Source organism: Orycteropus afer, unplaced genomic scaffold (assembly GCF_000298275.1).
Source record: "Orycteropus afer afer isolate SDZICR_OR568_19922 unplaced genomic scaffold, OryAfe1.0 scaffold00193, whole genome shotgun sequence".
In the NCBI taxonomy this organism is placed as follows: Eukaryota; Metazoa; Chordata; class Mammalia; order Tubulidentata; family Orycteropodidae; genus Orycteropus; species Orycteropus afer.
In genome coordinates, this window is record NW_006921780.1 from 5500903 (window position 1) to 5525834 (window position 24932).

General features: G+C 41.9%; 1 protein-coding gene across 1 annotated transcript in view; it reads left to right on the top strand.

The window, feature by feature from the left end:
- SLAMF7 (SLAM family member 7) overlaps positions 1-19851 on the top strand; it is a 48784-nt gene extending 28933 nt beyond the window's left edge. The window contains exons 2-7 of the mRNA XM_042781893.1: positions 13761-14090; positions 15347-15619; positions 15824-15940; positions 17039-17139; positions 18728-18790; positions 19780-19851. Coding sequence (XP_042637827.1) covers positions 13761-14090; positions 15347-15619; positions 15824-15940; positions 17039-17139; positions 18728-18790; positions 19780-19851 — 956 coding nt within the window. The remainder of the gene's footprint in view (positions 1-13760; positions 14091-15346; positions 15620-15823; positions 15941-17038; positions 17140-18727; positions 18791-19779) is intronic.
- Positions 19852-24932: the final 5081 nt, after the last annotated feature.

Sequence of the window (24932 nt, forward strand, 5' to 3'; positions counted from 1 at the left end):
TAACCAGAAGGCTGGCAGTTTAAACCCACCAGCCACTCCTTGGAAGGAAGATGGGGCAATCTACTTCTGTAGTGATACTGATACTGCCTCGGAAACCCAAGGAGGGGTCGCTATGAGTCGGGTCCAACTTGACGGCACGTAACAACAACAACAACATTGACCTTTTAATCATACCTGTTTGCTTTATTTCCTTCATGATTTCTTTTTTATTAGCCATTTGGATATCCTTTTTTATGAAGCATCTGTTCTAGTCTGTTTCCCATTGTATTGTACCTTAATTCCCATTGATTTATAAGACTTCTTTATATATTCTGAATATAAGATCTTTGCAGGATATATACATTGCAAATATCTTTACTTACTTTATGAGTTGTTTTTTACTCTTGATAGTTTAGGTCTTAATTTTACTGTAATCTAATTTATCTTTTTTTTTCCTTTATAACTAGTGCTTTTGTGTCTTGTTTATGAAATCATTGCCTATTCCAAGATCATATTTTTTACTAGATTTTTTATTTTACCTTTAACATTTAGATCAATAGTTCATCTGTAAATTATTTTTGTGTTATTAATTTTGTGAGTGTTATGGATTGAATGGTTTTCCTCCAAAATATATGTAGTAAATCCTAACCCTTATAGTTGTGGTTATAATCTTATTTTGGAATGAGTTTTCTCTGTTATGCCAATGAGGCAATATCAGTGTAGAGTGTGTCTTGAATTAATGAGGCACTATTAGTGTAGAGTATGTCTTAAGACAATCTCTTTTGAGATATAAAAGGAACAGATCAATCAAAGAAGTGAGGAAGCAGTGATGGGGGAAGACAGATGCCACATCACATAAAGAGCACCACGATCACCAAGGATGGAAGGAGAAAAGACACAAGGACCTCCCCTCAGTGCCAAGAGACAGAGAAAGCCGCCCCTAGAGCCAGTGTCCTGAATTTGTATTTCTAGCCTCACAAACTATGAGAAAAAAAACTTCTATTTGTTATAGCTATCAGCTAATGGTATTTCTGTTACAGCCAAAACCATCAGAAAAACCCAAACCCACTGAGCTGATCCTGAGTCATAGCAACCTTTGTATAGCAACATTATATAACTGAGACAGTGAGGGAAACATGAGATGACTTTTTCCATACAGATACTCAATTGATCCAATAGCATTTATTGAAAAGTCTTTTTGCTACTGCACTGAAGTTTCACTTTTGTCATAAATCAGGTGACCATATAGTTGTGAATGTTTCTGGTCTTTCTAATTTGTCCTGTTGGTATACAAAAATATCTTTGCACAAATTTAATTACTGTAGCTTTGTTCTCCAGTCTTGTTCTTCTTCAAGATTACCTTGATTTTTTCTTGGCTTTGTTTTTCCATGTAAATTTTAGAATCAGATCATATTTTCTAAAAAACCTACTGGGTTTTTGTTGGAGCTCTCTTAACTCAATACATTCATTTTGGAAATTTGGTATCTTTATAATACTGAATCTTACAATCCATGGATATGAGATATACTACTTATAGTCAGGTCTTTTACAAGTTCTGTGTCCTTATGTTCTAAACTAAAAATTAGTATATTTAAGATGAAAATAAAGTCATTGTTGTTGTTGTTGTTTGCCGTCGAGTTGGCCCCGACTCATAGCGACCCCTCCTTGGGTTTCCGAGGCAGTATCACTATAGAAGCAGGATTGCCCAATCTTCCTTCAAAGAATAAAGTCATTAAAAAAGCCAAAATTAAGTAAAAACTTACTTCATCTGTTATGGATTGTGTCTGTCTATCTATCTATCTATCTGTCTATCTATCTATATCTATATATATTCCCATTGATGGTTATAATCCCATCTGGGAATGGGTTTTTTTTTTTTTTTTCGTTATGAGGAAATATTAGTATAGGATATGTCTTAAGTCAATCTCTTTTGAAATACAAGACAGATTAAGCAAGCAGAGAGTGGGGGACGAGAGATGTCATGCCACGTAAAGCTCACCAAGGAGTCAAGGATCAGAAGATGAAAAGAGACAAAGATTTTCCGCTAGAGCCAACAGAGAAAGAAAGCACTTCTATAGAGACAGCACCCTGAATTAGAACTTCTAGCTCCTAAACTGGGAGCTTTGGTAGTGTAGTGTCTAAGGCACTTGACTGCTGACCAGAAGGCTGGCGGTTCAAACCCACCAGCCATTCCTCAGAAGGAAGGTTGGGCAATCTACTTCTGTAGTGATACCGCCTCGGAAACCCAAGGAGGGGTCACTATGAGTCCAACTTGATGGCACATAACAACAATGACAACAGCTCCTAAATTATGAGAAAATAAATTTGTTTGTTAAAGCCACCCTCTTGTGGTATTTTTGTTATAGCAGAACTACTATATAACAAAGACACCGAGCAAGTTGAAATGTGAAATTCCTTTATGATGTCCAATCTCAGTGCAAAGATTCTGATTTGCATCTAGTCTCTGATTATATACTAGGCAATCTACAAGACATGCATTAATTTAAAAGCATAACACAAACCTTGCCATATATAATACACCAATGGTTCATTCAGTTCCCCCATTTTATTAAATTTAAGAAAGACAAATAATGTTTTGTTCCCGTAACTTGATTTTTAAGAAAAGATTCTATTTCCTTATTTCAGTTTTAGTAGCATACCAAATGCATTAGGAAAGAAAATTACAGAGAAAGACACTTTGGATAAGAAAAGGAGCAAAATTTTAGACCTTCAGTTTGAGTCAAGGAAGAGCCCAAGGGGAGGAGAAAAAACAAGGCTAAAAGATTTACATCATAGTGCCCCTGGCATTTTGCTACAGCCCAGAGTTATACAAGAGGGAAGATGCTCCAGTCTGGGATAGGACAAAAGATATTATCATTACCCCAAATTCACTCAGGGACCAACCCCGTGCTACCTCACCCAATGACACACCTACACACAAGCACCTCAGCTTCCCTTCATGCTCAGAGACTGACTCAGGCTGACTCCTGATCCAGCTCAGTCTTTCTCCAGCTATATTCAGTAACAGCCTGAGTCAAAGACTCAAATTCGCTAAGCCTTCATTTTTTGTTTGTAAAACGGGGATTATAGTAGTAACTCACTTACAGTTCCTGGCATATGTTGTTGTTTGTTGTTATGTGCTGTCGAGTCGGACCCAGCTCATAAGTAGGCTTAATAAATATTACTATTAACTCCAGTACCACCATTTTGTTCCCCATCTAATCTTCCATTTCCTTCTTTTTCCTCTGTTTCTGAGTTTCTGAGAAGTCATATGGTTTAGCAGAAAAAGATCATATGGCCTTGGTCAATTCCTAATTTCTTTAAACCTCTGATTCCTTATGTATAAAATGGGGATTCCATCAATTTTAGGGTTCAATTACTCTTTTCTCCTTTATTGAGCACTTACATTATTTAATGAAATCAGAGATGAGTCATTCTTTCTCTTCAACACCGTGACCCCTCCTACTTCTTAAAACTCCAGCTGGGGGAGACGTGTGAACAGATGTGACATGAGAAGGAAGTAAGTTCATTTCAGTAGCTGACATCCAGAGGACGATATGGTTGGGTCACCAGTGTGTTTCATCCTCCTCTTGTCTCTCTGCCTACTCACAGGTGAGTCTAGCCAGATTTTCTCCTGTTTTCCTGACTGTCTTCCCATCCAGGGATGTGGCTTCAGACTCCTGGGCCTACTCTGGGCCTCTGGCTCAACCCAGGAAGCTCTGTTCTCTCCTTTAATTTTTTTTTTTTAACTGTATCTGGCCTCTAAATCATGGAGGATGGGAAGAGGCTAGAGGAAGAGAAGGAAGAATGGCTCTAGGGACAGATGTACCTTCTGACTGTCCAAGGGAAGGAAGGGTTGAATGAATAGGTGCTGGGTATAAGAAGACCTGTGTTCTAATCCAGATCCTTCCATGATTTAGATGAAGAATGTTAAAACTTCCCTGAGACTCAGACTGTTCTTTTTCTAGTCCTCTGTCTCTTTGAGGGCAACTTTAAGAGAAAAATGAAATCATATCAGTGAAAAAAATTACATACTTTACAATGATTATACACAGTGATGATATTAATAGAAGGAACCATTTGAATTTTCTCTCTTATCCCAAACAATCCAATTAGTCTCTACTTGGAAAACAACTCATACCACAGGCACTTTGTGTTTAATCCCACTGAAGACAGAACTTTTCTATATCTGTCACAGGTGTTTAGTGTTTGAATATTTTACTGTTTCCCAGGACTCTCAGAAATGACCACAAGTCCCATAAATTAGTAATATCCTTGCTATCATCAAATTTATGGCACTCTGCCATGAGGTTCCCCATTGAGGCTTTATTCCTTCATGTTGATCCCTGGCATGCCTGAAGGGCATGAGAAAGAAGACAGGTACAAAATATTAGCAGCATATTTACAGGTAGCTTAGTCTTCTGGCTCAGCAGTCATCTATGCTAAAGGAAATTGAGTGATCAGCAAGCTTAGGATGTAGCATGTTTAGTCATTGTAACATTTCTGAGACATTCATCAGCTTTAATAGGAATATAGAATTGAGAATAAAGGAGAGGATAGCTCAGTTCTCCTCTGCTCTGGTCAAACTGTTATAGGACCAAACATGGGTCCCTGCCTGGTGGGCAATCAAGCCAAAACAGTTTACACAGTGAGTGATAAAGAAGAGAGAAAATTATTTATTGTAAAGTGGCAATGCAAGGAGTAGGGGTATCCTCGTACCCAGATTTGACTCCCCGAGATGCCATCGAAATACAGTTTTTGTAGGTTTCAAAGGATGGGGTAATGCATATTCACAAAAGGTTGAGGAATTTGGGGCTTGAAATGGTTGGTGATTGCACCTGGGCATGGACAAGTCACACCAGCTTCCTGTCATCAGCTGATAGTGTCTTGGGCAGAGGGGAGAGTGTCCATTCCCATTAACTTTTGTTCCTTTCTGCCCTATTGTGCATGTCCGTGGGCCAGAGTTAATTTACCTGTTGTTTTCTAAGACACTTTTAGCTCGTCTATCACCTGCAGGGAAGAATGTTTTCCTTCCATTCACTTCTTTAAGGAACTGAATACTCATCTACCTGGGGTTTTATCTAATTATCTGCCTTAACCAGAGTGGGGGAAATAGTTGAGGGTAATTTAGTTTACTTTATCTATTCCCATCTGAGGTCTTATCTAATTATCTGCCTTAACCAGGATGGGGGAAATAATTTTTACCTTACTCAGTTTCAAGACCACCCGTGCTATTGCATACAGAATTGGGCATCACATAAAAAGGACATTTGCAAACTAGAGCGAATCAGAAAAGTCAGGATACAAAGGATATTGAGAAATTCAAAGGAAAAAAAAACTTAAATAGATTGAATATTACCTTCAGTTTACTTATCCGTGATATATCTGAAATAATAAAAGGCTGTTAGGTGAAAAGAGAGTACCCAGGTGGCACAAATGGTTAAGGTGCTCTGTGGTCCATCCAAAGATTGGAGATACGAGTTCACCCAGAGTTCTCCTCAGAAGAAAGCCATGGCAATTTACTTCCACAAAATCAGCCATTGAAAACCTGTGCTATGGAACACAGTTCCACTCTGACACAATGGGTCTCCATGATTCTGAGACTAATGGACAGCAACTGGCTTATTTGTGAAAGAAGGTATAGATTTGTTCTTTGGGGCTTCATGAAGATAGGACAGACTGGAGGTACATGCTTCAGAAGTCAGATTCAGAGTCTTTGCATGAAAGGAGTTTTTAACAATGAAAGCTGTGTGGAGAAGACTCAGTGAGTATATGGGCAGGGGTTGGAGCCTGAGCTTCCTGCAAAGGCTGGATGGTAGTTAAGGGCATCTTGCAGGAGATTCAAGCAGAGAAAAGGGGCTTGAACTAGGTTTCCTGAACATGAAGATTCTGTGAGTTAGCTGTAGTGCGTCTGTGAATGGAAGGGCTTCTATACTGTACAGTGAAGAGTCAATCATATTGTTTTATTATTATTTTTTACAACACGAACAAAGAAGTTCAGCTAATGATAATCTGGAGGAACCCTGCAGGCTAAGAACATTCTGGGGCAAGGAGTTTTCCAGGGTCTGATCCTCAGCTTCCTAGATGAAAAATTTCTGCTACCTAGATATAAATTTTCAATCCTTCTGGTTAGTAGTCAAATGCCTTAGGCACTACACCACCAGAGCTCCTTTTTTTTTTTTAGTTTTTTACAGATAGAAATTTCTGATCAGCTTCTGGAATTGGGTCACAAGAAAACCTGCAGGCTCATTCTGTTGTGAAACATTCTCACCCCCAGGACTGAAATATTTGTGTCTGTTAAAATTCTCAGCTGGCTGCACTCTAAGATCAGCAGGCCATTTGACCGCCAGGCCTGGTGTCCAATCCAGCCTTATTGCTTCAGAGATGGGGAAAAATGAGGCTCAGAAAGGTTAAGGGTCCAACCCAAGAACACATAGTCAATGTTCCCAATCTTTTTTTTTTCCTGTCTCCTGGCCTCACTAAGTGATCAGCATTAGCAGACTTTAACCCCCATCTCCTTGAATTCATTAGAAGTTCGTATTTTTAGAAAGCAGTTGGTTCTAAGCAAGTGATCTTGAGATAGAGTCTTACTATAAAAACACTCCCTGAACGGAAATGATGATCAGAAGTAGAGGCTGGGGGAGGGCATGATAGAGCTTTTTAAAGCCCCAGGTGCCCATCTGAAACTGGAACTGTGATCAGCAGGCACAGGTGTGGAAATATCCTGCCTGCCCCAGGAGACTGGGCTGCCTGTGTGGAACAGCTCCCAAGGCTGAAAGAAGTCAGAGCTCAACCTAGAGCCTCCAGGGAGCAGGACAATGGAAAGAGTGTGGCCCTGGGAAAAGGATGTCTGGGGTTTGACTTAGTAGCTGTGTTGTCTTGAGTAAGCTATCCATCCTCTGAACCTTAGTCTTCTCAAGTCCATAACAGGTGATTGTATCTATCTTGAATTCTTGTGATGTTTTTAATGAGAGATCAAATGCAAAATAATTATAGTGGTAGTCACTACTTATTAACCTCCTAATGCATCCAAAGGAGCTCTGGTAATGTAGGGATTAAGGCATTTGGTTACTAACCAAAGCATTGGTGGTTCGAGCCCACCAACTGCTGCACAAGGGGAGGCAGTCTATTTCTGTAAAGATTTACAGCCTTGGAAACCCAAAGGGGGGTCTTTGAGTCAAAATAGACTCGATGGCAGTGAGTTTGATTTTGTTTACTGCATCCAAGGCATTTTTCATACAATCTTCCCACAGGTCTATAAAATAGACATTATTATCCCCCATTTTACAGGTAAGGAAACTTACGTTCAGAGATGTCAAGTATCTTGGCCAAAATTACACAGTTATTATAAGGTAGAGCAATAATTCTGTCTCCAAAGCTAGTGCTCCTTGTTCTTTTCACCACACCAAACTGACTAACATACACCTAACATCTGGGAGATGCTCAATAAATGTGTATGTGAATGAATCATCCTCTAAAAGAGCTTGTTGGAATTCTTTTCCTCTTTTGGTGCACAAAGTCCAATGCAGGGACTGTTGTTGTTGTTGTTATGTGCCATTGAGTCAAACCCGACTCATAGCAACCCCTCGTTGGGTTTCCGAGGCAGTATCACTATGGAAGTAGGATTGCCCAACCTTCCTTCTGAGGAGTGGCTGGCGGGTTTGAACAGCCAGCCGTCTGGCTAACAGGCAAGTGTCTTAGCCACTATGCTACCAGAGCTCCTGCAGGGACTAGAAAGTCCAAAGAGGAGTTGGCAGCTCACCTTCCAGGATGTGAATTCCACCACCAGGAAACTACCCTGGCCAAGCTTAGAGGGGGCAAGGAGCAGTTTTCACAGGTTCAATATTCTCAGCTGGTAAATGGGCACAATAATCTCATCCATCTCCAAATTTTATGAGGATTAAATAATACAGCAGTGTTGAGGAGACAATTCATATAAAGAAAACATTAAAATGTGGATGAGAACGCATTAGGGAAGCAGCGTTGAAAAGGACCAAAAAAAAGGAGGAGAGAGGGAAATGTGATAGGTGAAGAGTAGCGTGGTGGAGAGTTTGAATGTATGTCAGGCTGGGGGAGCTCTTGTGGCGTAGTGCCTAAGGCACTTGACTGCTAACCGGAAGTCTGGCAGTTCAAATCCACAAGCCACTCCTTGGAAGGAAGATGGGGCAATCTACTTCCATAGTGATACTGCCTCGGAAACCCAAGGAGGGGTTGCTATAAATCATGTCCGACTCGATGGCATATAACAACAACAATATGTCAGGCTGGGGTTGTAGTACTGGGCGAGGTATGTGGTGAATTGTGAAGTCTGTGAGCCTCTGTTCCATGATATGTCTTACATGGCATTGATTCACAATGCTTTTTCTACAGGTGGGTGGACAGCTGGGGGCAAAACAGTAGTTTCCAAATTAGTTTTGTTTGTTTGTTTGTTCTTGTGTAGAATATGAAATAAAATTTTACACAGGAAGAAAACAAAAGATAGAATAGATAGAGGATTGAAACTGCTTTAATGGAAGGGGTGCTCTGTGGCCCCTGCCTCACCACATCCTCCTTCATGTCTCACCTGCTAGACCTTCTCCCAGAGACCCTGAGGCACTGCCACAGACCCCAGTGGTGGCAGGATACACAGTTTGGGAAGCCCTGCCTTAGGAGTCCTGATTCCTAATCCTGGCCTTCCACTCACTTTGGACATGTCATTATAACTTTCCAAGCATCAGTCTCCTTGCCTATAAAATAGGATTGGAGTAAGTAATCCCTAATATTCCTCCAAGATTGAGATGTTCTGGCCTTAGGTTTCCATGAGGAGGGAACCGTGACACACTGGTGAATTCTGATGCAGGTACCAAGTGGTAGAAGAGGTGCTTGGGAACTGGGTGGACACATACGAAATCTTTTTCATCCTAGGCCACCAGCCCTTGGTTCTGACTATACTAATGATGTAGACTTTCTCATAATTTGGCTCCCTACCCTCTACCCCTAAGCCTTAGGGTAACAAGGAAAGGGGAGGAGGTGATAACCAAGAGGAAAGAAAAAGAGGTGACAAAGAGGAGGAGCTGTTGGAAGGCATCTCAAGGCTACCTCTTCTGGTGCCAGGAACATCTGAGTCTTGGCCAAGGCAGGTTGACTGGGGGAATATTCACTGCCCTTTTAACCTTCTGGCTCATCTTCCTTAGAAGCCATTCAAAGAAGTCTTGTGAAATCAATCTCTGCTTTGAGTTGGGCTTTTTGCCTGGCACAAAGGTGGAATTTGATATGTTCTTCTTAAAGGAAAAAATGTCTGAGTGCAGCCATGACCTACCTAGATGTGGTAAGACTGTGGTGTTACATACTGTGAGTGGAGAACCATCACCAGAAAAGGAGGTTCATTCAGGTCAGCCTTGAACTGCTGTGGAGGCAAGTGGATTGTTTCTGGATCCCTTTTCCTAGTCAATAGAGAAGAGGAAGCAAAACTGTCAGGACACACCAATCCTGCCTTTCCCTGAACCCATATTTAGGAAATGAAATGGCATGGTGCTACTTTGTTCTTTCATGATCCCTCTTCCAACTGTGAGGATGCAATGAAGATAAAACAACTCGCTCCACAATTGCTCTTGTTAGCAGTTTACCTTTGGGTCACACTTGGTTCATTCTAATTAGGAGCAATGAATTTGAGGGTATTTTCTTGCACCCCTACACAATTCTCTTGACATTTACCCAAGACCACTTGTGTAGAGGGGTGAAAGAAGTAACTGCTCAGGACTTAAATGCATGCACATGTTAAAGCCACATCCTTGCAGTTTTGCCACCTCCTCGCCTCCTAAGCCTAATGTGCAAATGTGGTGACTTGAAAGTTACCTTAAGTTCAGAGATTGCACCCACTGGGGGACAAAAGATACTCAGTCCTTATTTGACTTCAAAATACTCACTCTCTTCTGATTTTATCTGTAAATTTTACTGGGTCTATTGTGATACCCCTTGAGATAACCGAAGAGAGGGTGGTTGAAAATCCATTCTGGCCTCATTATTAGGGATGTAGAGTGAGAAGCTTTCTGAAAAATTGGAACTTTTAATAAGATGATCTGATCATCAGGCCCAAAGGATCCTGAGTATATATATGCACTGACTTATAAATCAGGGTTAAAAAAAAAAATAAATGTTTGAAAATGAGAATCAGCTCCTAAAAGGCATTTGCCTAGGGAGAGAAATAGTGTTTTGTGGGATAAATTGAGCAAACGGCTGGTGGTAGCAACCTCAGGTCTGTCATCAGGGGAATAGGTCAACACCAGATTTCCTTGCCCTGTGGCACTGAAGAGGAAATTGGAGTGCAATGAGGCCCAAGTCTTTGGAGATGAGATCTGAACACTTCAGGAGGGTGGAGAAGAGGAGTGAGGGAGAGAATTAAAGTTGTTGTCTCCTAGGCAAATACCTAACCCGAAACCCATTGCCCTCAAGTCAGAGCCGACTCATAGTGACCCCTCCTTGGGTTTCCGAGGCAGTATCACTACAGAAGTAGATTGCACAATCTTCCTTCTGAGGAGTGGCTGGTGGGTTTGTATCACCAGCCTTCTGATTAGCAGTCAAATACCTTAGGCACTACGCCACCAGAGCTCCCAGGCAAACACCTGGGGCCTTCAAATGGAGCCATAGTGTAAAGAGTTCAGGTTTCAGAGCTGGAGTGACATTGAGTTAAATCCTCAAATCCTTGTTGGGTTAAATCATCAAATCATCACTAGTTTACTGGCTTTAGATAAGTTGCTTAGTTATATTTAACCTCATGTAAATGAAGGAGTTTGGCTGTGTTTTAATAAAACTTTATTTACAAAAACAAGTGGTGGGTCAGATTTGGCCCATGGGTTGTAGTTCGCTGAAAGGACCCAAATCTCTAATTTGCAGGATTGCTTAAAGTATTAGGCATAAACTTTACAATAAATGTCTGGCTGGCACAGGGTAAACGCTTAAAAAATTATTAAGGGGTTTTTATTATGAAAAATAAATGACTGGTAATAACTAATTAATAATATATAATAACTATTATTTGAAGGAGCCCTGGTGGCACAGTGGTTAGGCATTTGGCTGCTAACCAAAAGTTTGGTGGCTTGAACCCACTAGCTGCTCAGCCAGAGAAAGATGAAGCAGTCTGCTTCTGAAAAGATTTACAGCCTTGGAAACCCTATGGGGTAATTCTACTCTATCCTATAGGGTTGCTATTAATCAGAATTGACTTGATGGCAGTGGGTTTGGGATTATTATTTGGGAATCCTTGCTGAGGTAGTTGAGTTTTGACAGGGACCAAAGAAATAAATCTCTAAAGAAACAATGTTAGTTATCTGGATAGGCCAATATAGGAATCTATCTTTTACCAGGAAGGCACAAGTAACATCATCTCTGGAGTAGGAGGAAATATTACAGAAAGAGATTAAGTTGTATAATGAAGTAGCGTCTGGGTGCTTGGTCAATAGCACAGGAACCAATTAGGCCCAGGAGGCCCAGTGCCTAAGGCCCACAAGAACTTTAATCGTAATTTCTTATAAATTCAGAAGAAAAATGAAACATAATACTGACTATGTAATAGTGGATTACATTTGTCTTTATAACAGAACATTTGTAAACTATAACTTCTAATTTTTTTTTTTATTATTATTGAGGAAGGGGCCAACAAAGGTTGAAGTGCTTCCATGTCATTTTGATGAAGTTGCTCTTTAAAAAAATTTGGGGTTTTGTTCTTTTATGGTTCTCCTTTCAATAAGGTTCATTTTGCCCCCAGGTTCCTTTTTATCAAAATACTGAGGTTATAATTTTAGTTCTGCCACTATTTCTATGAGTCTTGAGTAAGTTACTTCAGTCTCTTCTACTAAGTTTTCTCATCTGTAAAATATGCCCTCTAAGGTTTGGACCCTGAACCTTATTTGCCTTATTCTGATTTCCATCCCCAATGCCCTGCATAGCCTCTGTCCTGTAAGTCAAGGTTAAATGAGTCTATACAATGTTGTAGAAATACCACAGGCTTTGGAGAATACCAGTGTGGGGCCTGCAACTTATCATCTGTGTGGTTTGAGTAAGTCACTTAATCTCATTTTTCCTGATCTGTAAAATAAGGATACCAAAAAATTCTTCCTCTAAAGGTTGTTATGAGAGTTAAATGAGATCACAGGAAGTGCTTTTAAACTATTAGCCCCTATCTAAATTTCTTCACTGCTTTGTGCTTCTGTGAGACAGTGGCACAATGGTCAGAGTACAAGGAGAGCACTACCTCCAGGGTCTGTCCCTCAAGTCTTACTGTGCACTCATTCTCCAAACCTATTCACTGGAAATGCTCTGTCAACCATTACTGGAAGATTCTTCAGCAGCCATTAACTGTTGCTGTTTTTTACCTGGAGCCATATAACCAGTGATGGTTGTTTATAAATCATGCTCTCTGGAGTGAACCAGGATCGTGGTGAAACAAAAAAATTTCCTAGGGAAGCCCTACTACAATTCCTAATAGTTTAGGGTAAGCACCATGACATAGGGAGCCCTAGTTGCACAATGGTTAAAGCGTTCAGCTGCTAACCAAAAGTTAAGTACTTCAAACCCACCAGCTGCTTCTTAGGAGAAATATGTGACAGTCTGCTTCCATAAAGATTCACAGCATTGGAAACCCTAGGAGCAATTCTCTGTCCGATAGGGTCACTATGAGTCAGAATCGACTATTTGGCAGTGAATTTTATTTTTTTTTTAATTATTATTTTTAATCACAACACAGCTTAGGCATATCACAGAGCTCCCTGTCACTCACCCTTTCCCTTCCCACTCAAGGAAGAATATTGGAATGCAAATATGTGAGAGCTCATTTGGAAATAACTTTGAATCTATTCCAATTTGTGTTAAAGTAGAAAGATAAATCATTCCCAAACTTCTAAGCTATGTTTATTATTGTTTTGTTAAAAAATAAAATAAAGCCACTGCCATGGAATCAATTCTAACTCATAAAAACACTGTAGAACAGAGTAGAATTATCCCTATGGGTTCTTGGAATAGTTTCCAAGGCTATACATCTTTATGGAAGCAGACTGACTCATCTTTCTCCCATAGAGTGGTGACTGGTGGGTTTGAGCCATGGACCTTTTGGTTAGCAGCCAAACGCCTTAACCAGTCACTGCTCCTTGTTGTTGTGTTAGGTGCCTTGCAAGTCACTTTTTGATTCATAGTGACACCATGACAAAGTAGAACCGCCACCTAAGGATTTTTAGTTTATAACTTTTATGAGAACAGATCATCAGTTCTTTCTCCTGTGGAGGTGCTGGTGGGCGGGGGGGGGGGAGGGGGGCACTGGCCTAGAACAGCCAACCTTTTATTTAGCACTAGAAAGTTCTATCTTACCTCCAATGTCTTTATCCAAGGTTGAGAAACACTGACCCAGGTCCGGGAGGCTGTTGCCATCTTCATCTATGTCAGAATCAGCTCTCTCAGGAGCAATAGGGAAATCCTAAAGGGGGCTTAGGTAGTAACTTCCCCTAATTATCCCTCTGGGGAAACTTGTCAAGACTGGAGCTGGGCTTTCTGGTCTACCTCAGAACTTTGTCTTTTTAGCCAGTTGTCTCTGGGAATGAGGAAGGGTCAGCTACAGTCATCTCTCTCAAGCAGTGAGTTCTGACTTCAATACCTTCCTATGAGTGAGGTTCAGAAGGGTATCCCTAAGGAGCTTGCTAATTTGGGCTGAGGGTATTTCTTAAGACCTTCCCAGGATCTGAAGAGGGGTGAGTGGTCAGTGGCAAGGACGGGGACTCAAGACTTATTTTGTGGTTTTCTCTGTGCGTCTGCAGGGCCAGCAGCCTCTGGAGACCTTATTGAGCTGGTTGGTGCCATTGGCGAGTCTGTGACTTTCCCTCTGAAGCACTCAGTAATGCAGGTTGGCAGCATTGTCTGGATCTTCCACACAACTCTTGTGACCTTAGAGCCACAAAAGCCAAACAAGTCGGCTGTTTTCATAGTGACTCAAAGTCATAAAAAGGAAAGAGTGAGTTTCTCAAATACAGACTACTCCCTGAAGCTCAGCAAACTGCAGAAGAATGACTCGGGTATCTACCGTGTGGAGATACACAGCTCACTGCACTCACTACCCTTCACTCAGGAGTATGTGCTGCATGTCTATGGTGAGCAAAATCAGTTCCAAAGGTCAATGGCTGCCTTGGTGAGGTGGTGAGCTCCCTGACACTGGGGATGTTCAAGCAGAGGTTGAATAAGCACTTGTCAAGAATATGAAAGAGGGGATTCCTGAGTGGATGAAATAGCTATAGCTGGCCCCTGAGGTCCCTTCCTACTCAAGAGATTCTGTAAGAGGTAGTGGGGTGCAGCAGGCGGGCCACATGAGGGTTAATAAGCACACAGATCTAGGTCAAATAGTGGCTTTTCTACTTACTAGTCACATGACCTTAGACAAGTACTTAACCTCTTTGAATATTAGTTTCCATATTTATAATGGAGAGGGGAGAGATATCTACCTTAGGCATAAACTTAATCATACCAATTCCCCTACAGATTCCAGCCAATTGAGAATTAGACATAAAAACCAGAAAAAAGATTTTTTTTTAAAAAAAAATCAGCTTTATTTCTGTAAAATCTAAATAGGAGAAACACTTCCCTCTAAGTTTAAGTAACACATTCAGGAAGCTGAACTTACAAAACAATTAGTCAATTACTCAAGAGGAATCATTGCCTCACATTCACTGAACCCTAATACCAGAAACACCAGGAAATGGGTCTCTAGACTTACTAGTAGGAGGCAGACCATGCTCCTTGAGCCAAGTGTATTTTCCACATAGACATAATTGAAGGGAGAAGACCTTCGTTTTGTAGACAAGCGAGCCTGGGAGGAAACAAAAGGGAAAACCTTCCCTCTTAAAGACTGTAAATGGTGAAGTCAGCCTCTCACCCTATCACCAATTAAACTAATTGTCCTCTGAGGGGAAGGAGTGAGCACAAGGCACCAGAAATGTTACTCTAATACTGTTTTCTCCTGGAGAGTGAAATGAAATCTCTTCAAGGAAGCCCGGGTTCAGGGTGGTAGGGAATCTCAAAAAAAGATACACAGAGCTGACATCAAAAATGCGTTTAGCACAGTGCTTGGTATTTGGTTATACTTAGTAAATATTAACTGCATTCTCATTACATTGCTGTTATTTTCTATTATTGTTATTTTTGTTACTGTCATTATTATTATATAGCTGTGGGCAAGCAGACCTAGGTAGTTCTCTTTCCTAGGTAAGAATGAGAATTTGACCCTGAATTGCTGCTTCCTCCCCACTCTGGAGCACCCCAAGGAGATTCAGGGCAAAGGTATCCAGGGATTATTCAGAGAAAGAAATATAGGCATAATTTTCATCTCTGGTTGTCCATTTCTCTTTCACAGAACATCTGTCAAAGCCCAAAGTCACCATAGGCCTTCAGAACAAAAACAATGGCACCTGCATGGTCAATCTAACATGCTCCATGGAACAGGGAGGAGAGGATGTGACTTACAGCTGGAATTCCCTAGGGCAGGTAGTCAATGAGTCCCATGATGGCTCTATCCTCTCCATCTCCTGGAAACTTAAGGAAAGGAACATGACCTTCATCTGCATGGCCAGGAACCCCATCAGTAGCAACTTCTCAAACCCCATCTCTTCCTGGAAGCTATGTGAAGGTACAGCTCATTCCTCTTTCCAGGAACCTTTGGTTCCAAGACCTTTTCAACCCCTGATCCCTATGGAAATAGTCCTGCGAAAACTGGAAGCCATTTGGGAGTCACAGGGCTGGGAGGAAGGTGGCAGTTGCTCCAACACTCAGTTCATTTTCCCTAGCTAACCTTCTGCCCTTCTTTGTGCTCCCGCCCATTCTCTCTTTAAAGGTGCTGCTGATGACACAGATGTCCCCATGATTCTCCTGTACCTCGTGTTGGTGCCCTTGCTCTGCATTCTTATACTGGGACTTGTTATTTTGATTATGCAGAGAGAGAGAAGAAAAGGTTTGGATTTCCCTGAAGTAGAGCATGCCCTATTATTGTCCTCATCCTCATTCAGGCATAGTGCTTGGTATAGGCACTAAAGATATAGAGATGAATAGGCCATAGTCTCTCCTCACAAGGACAGAACAGTCAGCATGCATCCCTTAGTTCTAGAGTAGAGGGTGCTTGGGTCTTTAACTCCTCACATGAGGTCAAGGTCCTCCCAATCCCCACTTTATGTCGACTCCTTTCCCTCCCCACAGGGCCTTGCTGGTGAGGCCCTTCTATTGACACAGGCATCATACTGCTGACTCTGCTCCCATGAATTGGAAGATGATGGCCTCCAACTCTGAGGTCTCCATGGACCAGCACCCTCCACTAGGCCCTGCTTACTGCCCCCCCATCAGAGCCACCGGCCAGCCCCAGCCCTCTCCATTGGATCAATCCCAGAGATCTCTCTTTACTCCCCACCTCAGTCTAGACACTTCCCTCCTGGAGAAGCCTTAAAAGGCTAACCCAAACCCCACTGCCATTGAGCGAATTCCGACTCATAGGAACCCTATAAGATAGAATAGAACTCCCCCATATGGTTCCAAGGTAGTAAATTTTTATGGAAGCAGACTGCTTCATCTTTCTCCCATGGAGCAGCTTGTGGGTTTAAAAGGCCAAAGAGTGAGTCAATCTCTTTCTGTCCACCCTGAATCCCGTGCTCTGTGTCCCTAAACCCTGCTGATCTGGCTTCTCAGGGCCCTACTGATACTGTCTGTGTGGGCATTGGAAAGAGTCCTAAGCATTAGTTGTGTATGACATGCAGATTTTGTGATCTTCCCTCTTTCTCAGAGGAACTCTGAAAGTATTTCTGACCTTTGTTGCTTCCCACTTTGGTTGTCTTGGTCCAGAGAGCAGGAAGTAAAGTGACAAGGGTGTCCAATTCATCTTGATTTGTCTAGGACTTTCCTGGTTTTAGCACTGAAAGTCCTGGATCCTGGAAAGCCCTTTAGTACAGGAAAACTGGGGTGATTGGTCATCTTAAGTGAGTCATTGGCTGGGATGGTGGGCCAGTGGGGGTGGTAAGTGATCAGAAGGGCTATCTCTGATTCTCTCCCAAATTGATTTCAGAGTCCATTGAAGAAAAGGGAAAGGAAAGACATCAAGAAATTCCTCACACCGGCCCCCATTCAGGAGAGAACACGGCGTATGACACAAACTCTTACCCTAATGTGAGTCCCTTCTCATCTTTCCCAGAGCCTATTCCTCCTCTCTGAGGTCTTTCTTGTTTTATTTGAGATTTTTCCATGGGTTTGAACAACATGAGGGTAGGGATGGGGAGGAAGAAGATGTATAGCCTTGAAACCCAATGTACCTATGTCTCCCCCAAGTTTTTATTAAGTCTATCTTATACAGGAACTGGTGGCCTCTGAAGCACCTGGTTAACCCAATTAGTAATGCTCACATGTAGTCGGTGGAATCATTCTCTCCCCACCCCCATAGTTCACACTAGCCACTCAACAGCTCTATTTCTCTTGCAGTGGGAAAGAACAGTGGGTAGAAAAATGTGTCTTTGACATTATGGTAGAGTCATGGTGTCAGACAATGCTCTGAAGATGCCTTTCTTCTCCCTGGGATGACTCAAGAAGCCCCTAGGAGGGCATCAGAGGGCCCACAGGGCTTCTGGGTCCACACTCAAGTTTCCTCAAGTGTGAGGCACTGAGTTGAAGTGAATTAACACAAAGTTAATTCAAAGGAAACTCTTTGAAAAAAAAGTCACAAGAATAAAGTTTAAAGAGACACAACTAACAAGAGACAAATAATCATTGTGGCTCAGGCTGGACTAGCTCTGTAGAAGTCATAGGACTCTTTCACACATTGCCCAGTTAATAAAGAAATTAAAATATTTTGCCTCCTCAATACTTTAATTATTCCTTAACCACTTTCTAACTCACCACTTGCCATCACACTGATTATGACTCATGATAACCTCGTATATATCAAAATAGAACTATGTTCGATAGGGTCTTCTCCTCCTCCTCCTCTTTCTTCACCTTCTTCCTCTTCTTTTTTTATTGTGATTTGGGTAGAAGTTTACACACAGTTTTCCATTCAACAATCCACACATATTTTGTTTCATGTCATTGATGGCAATCCACTCCATATAGTGACTCCTCCCCCACTCTCCCTGTGTTTTTCATTTCCATTCCTCCTTCTTTCCTAACCTTTCCTGCCTTCTGAACTTTGTCTTTGGGCAAATGCTGCCCTTTTGATTACAAATGGTTGATTGTTCTAAGGAGTATCTACCTTCCTAGAATTATTGTTCACCTTGTAGACCTGTCTACTGTTTGACTGAAAATTCATGTCTGAAAGGTGACCAAGGGCCATAATCTCAGGGTTACACCAGGCTGCATAGGGTTTTCAGTGGCTCATTTTTGGAAGTAGATCACCAGGCCCTTTTTCTGAGGCATCTCTGAGTGGAGTCGAACCTCCAGCCTTTTGGTTTGCAGCCCAGTGCATTAAACATTTGCATCATTCAAAGATGCCTTACCCACTTTAGGAGGCTCAAACTCATGGGACTTAAATATATTTTTATTTCATTTACACGGGACACAGCTTAAAAAGAATTCAAATGCTTCCTGAAAAGAAATGATTAATTATTACTATTATAGCAGTCACCAGCAAGAGCAATTCCCACTACCAAATCCATTTCCTTCTCTTTCTCCATGTCCTTCCACATTTGCTTCGCCCTCTCTGGCTTGTTTATATGAATCAGGGGTGGGTGATGATTTCTTTTGTTTGTTGTTTGCTTTTCAATAGAAAACCAGCTCTGAGGAAGGTGCAGTAAATACACTTTATTCCACTGTGCAGATACCCAAAAAGGTAAGAAGGTTTACAGCTGAGCTTTGTCTTCATCATCCCACCCCTTTTCCTGGTTCATGTAAGGTTCAAATTGCTTGGGTTCAATGGATCTCATATTTTCTGGCACTAAAAGTAGCCCAGGATTTCCTCATTCCCTTTGCTTAGGATTGCATACGAATATGGGGAATAGGAGAAAATTGTATTTTGTGAGACAAGTGGGATAATCTTGAACAAATACAGTAGGACAGTATCCTAGGTAGGAATGGTAAGAAAGATCAGAAAGATCCTGACTAAGATCGTAGATGAGGAAAAAGGAGGTGACCAAGGCCATTCATGAAAGATGAGAGATGGCTGGGGAGGAGACTCTAACTTGTTTCTGAGCTACCAATTAATTGAAGAGGGAGAGATTTCTGCTTCTTTTCCTCCAGCTATTTTACAACTAATTGGCACCCTCCTACCAGTCAAACTAGTAACATGGAAAGTATTAATGCTTATTCACCCACAGATCACACTGTAATCTGTGACCACACTTGTTTAGTGACAGGAAAGATTAGTTCTGATGGATTATTGGAAGGAAAGTTCAGTTTATTAAATATTCAGCAAGGTAAGTGTGGGTTCAACTCAAGTAATAGTTGATACAAATTAGGAAGGCTTAAGGAGTCCCTGGCTGGTATAAATAGTTAGATGCTCAACTGCTAACCTGAAGGTTGGAGGTTTGGGCCCACCCACAGGCACATTGAAAGAAAGACCTGGGAATCTACTTCTGAAAAAGCAACCATTGAAAACCCTATGGAGCACAGTCCTACTCTGACACACGGGGTCACCATGAATCAGAACTGACTCCACAGCAATTTGTAACTGGTAGAAAGTATTATACAATGGGGGCAAGCACAGTGGGAGGTTTCAGTTTGGTCACCTTGGAAAGGAAGTGTCTGGGATGGGAGGATCCATTGTGGAAGATCCAGAGCCCCCTATCTCCAGTGCCCTGCATCCTTTTGTCTGCCTAACAGGTGGAGGAACCCGACTCACAGTCCATGACTCCAGACACATCAGGGTCATTTGCCTATGAAAATATCATCTAAACAGCAGTTCATTCTCCTCACATCTAATTTCAAAGAAAACAGGCAAAAGAATCCACTGACTTGCTCAAAAACATCAAGAAAGAATAAGGAACATGGATTTCCTTCCAGAATAAAACTGACTCAGCATTCCTGGGACCATCTTTTATGCTCCTTCAGATGTAAGAACTCATAATTCTGCCCACTGCTAAGAAATCTTCTCAACTTAGAATGCGTAGTTGCTTCTTCCTAAAAATGTTAGCTTCCCAGAAGCCAGCCCCAAGAAAGGAGCATTGAAGTCTCTGTCAAAACATAAATGCAGTGTCACACATAATTAATGACTGCCCCTGTCCTTTGTGGAGTGGGCGCATGCAAGACTTGGAGGTTAGGAATATACCAAGAGTCAAGGAATATACCAGGAGATCCAGAAGGGTGGAACAAGAGCAAAGAAGAATGAAAAGAAAAAAAAAAGACACATGGAAGCAATTAGTCCAAGGGACTGGTACAGTATGCAGTCCTCAGCCTATTTGACCATAAGACAAGAAGAACTAGATGGTTCCTGGCTACCACGGTCAACAACTCGGAGGGAATCAGTGCAAAAGATCCTGGACAGAGTGGGAGAACAATGTGGAACAAAACTCAGGGCAGTGCACTTCATGTGCACCCATCACCTGCTGTCGGTGGAGGTTTGTATATTGCTCTAATGCTGAAGAGCTTTCAGTAGAGCTTTCAAACTAACATAGACTAAGAAAAGGGCCTGACAATCTACCTCTAAAAATCAGCCAGTGAGAACTATATGGATTACAACAGTCAGACCCAAAACCTGTCACGAGGGTGGTGCAGGAACAGGCAGCATTTAGTTCTATTGTGCATAAGGTTAGCCAGGGGTGACCAAGGGCTGATTCTACAGTGGTGTTGAATATAACGACAGCATATCAACTGAACGCTAGTGAGATCCACATTGATATGGGTCTACTGTGACACTGGACTACAGTGCTAGCCACTGTATCTTTTCTCCTTCAGTCCAAAGGCAGGAATGCCTTCAGGCAATAAGTAAATCTAAATTCACACTGGATATGCAGTGTTCCCCGAGATCACAGACTTTCTGGAGGAGGTCTCGAGTACTTGCCAGATTCCACTGGAGAAAATGTATCATTCAGATTCTACTAGCGTTTTGCACCTTCTTGAACTTTTCAACCACAGGCAAGTCTTCTGACACTCTACGTCCTCCAATCCTCTGTTAGGGGGCAGTTACCTTCATGTAAATTTGTTCCATAGATTCGCCTATGACTCCTATGAGAAAAGTTAATCTAGGATACATATGTCTAGTTTACAGATGTTGAAATAGAGGCCCAAAGAAACTAGCAGACTTGTGGCAGTTTCACACTTGAGTGTGGCAGAACCAAGGCTAGAACAAAAGCAGTGTCTCTGCTCCACCATCCACCATCCACTGCAGAGTGCAAGGAGAACAAGATTCAAAGCTTGAGAAGGGTGGATCCCTCTCTTCCCATGGAGGAAAGGACCTAGCTTTGAAGACGGATAGGTCTAGGTCCAAATTCCTTTACTAGCTGAATGACCCTGGCCAACAACTTGGGTTCTGTGAGCCTATTCTCCTGGCTCTAAAACCTTTACAGGGCTTGAAATATGGGGATTTAATGAAGCAAATAGAAGTAGTTGGCACATAATAGGGGATTCATACATGACACATGATTCTTGGGGAAGGAGACAGTCCATAAAAGAAAAAAAAAGTGCTTACAACTTCCTAAAAATCACCTTGGGATAAAATACAGAGAAACTGAAATAGGGAATCAACCCTTAAAAGAGAGGTGTCTGACTGATAGTAAAGAGATGCAGGAAGAGAGAACAGTGGGCATCACACACTCACAAACACCCCCCCCCCAAGTATTGAAAGAACTGGAAAAGAAAAACACAAGAATAGGATTGAGAAAATATATCTCAAAAAGGTACTAGCAAGTTTATGTACAAAAGCATGCATTATTGTATTATTTGTATTAGTGAATTTCTGACCCTAGGGAAAAGTTAAATAAACTCAGACATTAAGAAGTATGGATCATAAAACTATGTAAATAGTATGACATCATAAGTGGAAAAAATAGAATGCAAAAGTTAATGAGTCATATGATTACAACTATGCTTAAAAATCTCTTACACATGAGGAAAAAAATGGAAGAAAATGCATCAAAATATTAACACTGATATTTGAGGGGGATGAAATCCTAGATGGATTGGTTTTAGTCTATTTTTCTTCATTTCCTAAATGTCTTTAATGAAAAAGCTTGTATTATATAATGTGATGAAACAGTTTTAATTGCATGTGCAATGAGAAAAAGAAAAAAGGTGTTGCCCACCGTGAGGAGCTGAGGGGAAAGTCTGAGACCCAATTGTTAAGGGCAGGATGAGGGAGGATGGAAAGTGTTTGTTCAGAGTGAGAATGGGGTGGGGAGAAATGAAGAAGCCCCCCAGTGTGATGATCAGAGGAAAAGATTACTGTCCCTCAGAGAAGGTGGCTTGAGGTGATTGGAGCTTCAGAGTGGGTGAAGATTGGGGAGGTGAAGATAGGGACTGCTGGGCCTTAGGATAAATCTGTTTCCCCTGCCCTCCTTTCCTCAGAGCCAGTTCAGATGGTAAAATAATTAGGATGAGTCACCTGTTTTTTTTTTTTTTTTTTACTAGTGAGGAAAACAGGGCCCAGGAAAGCCAAAAGATCTGGATACTCAATAAATTCTGTCCCAAAACTGACTGCAAAAAAAAAAAAAAAAAGAAGCTTTGTGTCATGAGCTCAAACAGCAAGTAAAGGAAACCACCAATACGTCAGGGAGAGAAGTCACCTGCTGCCTCACAGGCTCACCACATGCAGCCTCCAGAGCTGTGTGGTTTGTGACCTGCAAGATGTGAGCACTAACTTCTCAAATTCAGAAACTCTGGTGGGAGTGTAAAGAAGGTCTCTGTACCATTTCAGGCAGCTATTCACTCATTCATTTGTCCATGCATGCATTTGTTCATTTATTCACTTAGCACTGGGAGCACCACTAGGTGCTAGGCACTCTGTTAAACTCAGGGAATAAAACTTGTGAACCAAAACAGAGGTCTCTATCTTTGGGGTACGAACATTCTAATAAGGGAGACTAACACTCAAATTATCCTTCAAATATGTGAAAATGGCATGGGGGCAGTGTCTGACCTCCTCTAATTTCACAAGGGAGAGGGAGAATCACCATCAGCATCAGCCCAAAGCTGATTCCTATGAGGCAGAGGTCAGATATGCCTCCATACTCCACCCTTTTTTATCAATTCTGACACCAACTGTCCCGCCCATGGCACTCTTCACTTTGCTGGGTTTGATCATTGAAATGGCCACATAGAACTCACAGACCATACTCATAGTTATGGGAAGTAATAGGTTACAATTCAGCATCAGAAATGACTCAAGATATAGTTCTTCAGTCAGGACAGCTTCTTCTCAGCCCTGCCCATAGGCATGCCCCTCTGTGGCCTTCATCCTCTTAGCCCTGCCTCTGCCCTGCTTTCACAAGTGTTACACAGCTCTTTTAGCTCTGCTAATAAGTACCCAGAGGCATTCTACTCCACCAGTTAGTCTTGGCCCAAAGTCATTCAGCTCTCTTGCTCCTTGGGTTGGCTGGCCAAGCTCTGCCAAGTGCTCAGAGGCACTCCACTCTGTCAGCAAGCCTGAAGGCACTCAGCTTTCTTGCTCCATTGGTCGGGAAGCCCACCACACTGCCTCGTGCTAGTCTCCTGGTTCTGCTGCCTCTGTTGTCATCATTTCTCTGTTTCTGCTTCTCACTATCTCTTGCCATCTTCGGTGTTACAGCTCTCTTTCTCTGTCTCCTTGGTCTAGGACGCTGTCAGTGCAAGAATCCCAGGGCCAAAGGATGTGCTCCACTTCTGACTCTTCTTTCTTGGTTGTTGTGAGGTCCTCTTTCCACTCTGGGGTGGCTCATTTTAAGCCTACTGGGATGGTAAAAATGACCAATCCCCACATTAGGGTTCTGTGCACCTTACTTGCATAAGGGCACCATACACCCACCTCCATAAGGGCACCATACACCTTATTTACATTATCAGCAACCTATCCAATCCCTTGGTGAGTCAAAAGCACCATATTTGCGTAGTATCACCCAGCCATTTGTTGGGTGTTATAAAGACTATGGCTCCCCCAAAAACCAAACTCACTGCCATCGAGTCAATTTTGACTCATAGCGACCCCTATTGGATTTCTGAGGCTGTAAACCTTTACAGAAACAGATTGCCCCATCTTCCTTCTGTGGAGCAGCTGGTGAGTTGGAACCACTGACTTTCTGGTTAGTACCCAAAGGCCTTATCCACTATGCCACCAGACCTCCTTAAAGACTATGGCTAGAAGGGCCATATTAAGTAATTAACTGTACATCAAATAATATTGCAGCAATGATGTCTTCTATGAAAGAAAAGTATGTGGTACTACTAAGTGGATTTTCCTAGGATCCAGGAAGGCTTCTGTGAAAGCCTTAGAAGCTATGAAATTTTCATTCACACCTAAAGATGAGTAGGAGCCACTTACAAGAAGGGTGGGATGGGTGTCCATGAATGTCCACTCCTAGTCAGAAGGAAGATCATGTGCAAAGGCCTATGGTGAAAGGGCCTAAATAAAAGAAAGTCAGTGTAGCTAGAGTGCAGAGAGTTGTGCTTCTAAAGCTTCCTTAGTTGCAGTATGGGAAACAGATTGTAGGAGGTCAAGGGTGGTTGCAGGCAAACTATTTAGAAGGTTATTGCAGCAATCCAGCAAAGAGGTAATGGTACTTTGGGCAATGATGATGGGATGGAGATGGAGTGAAGAAGATGGTTTCAAAAGATACCTAAGAGCTAAGGGGACATCTGTTACCAGTGTTGTTGAGAATGTTTGCTGACCTGGAAGAGGAGGCTGGAAGCCTAATTTTTGTTTTGGCAGCTTCTGAGGACTGAGGGGCAAAAGTTGGACCCCAATGCCACCAAGATCAGAGAACTGCTACATCACTTGTCCTTTTGGACAAGACCTACCCCAGGAGAAAGGGTGAACAAGAGATATATCATTCTTTTTTTTTTTTTTT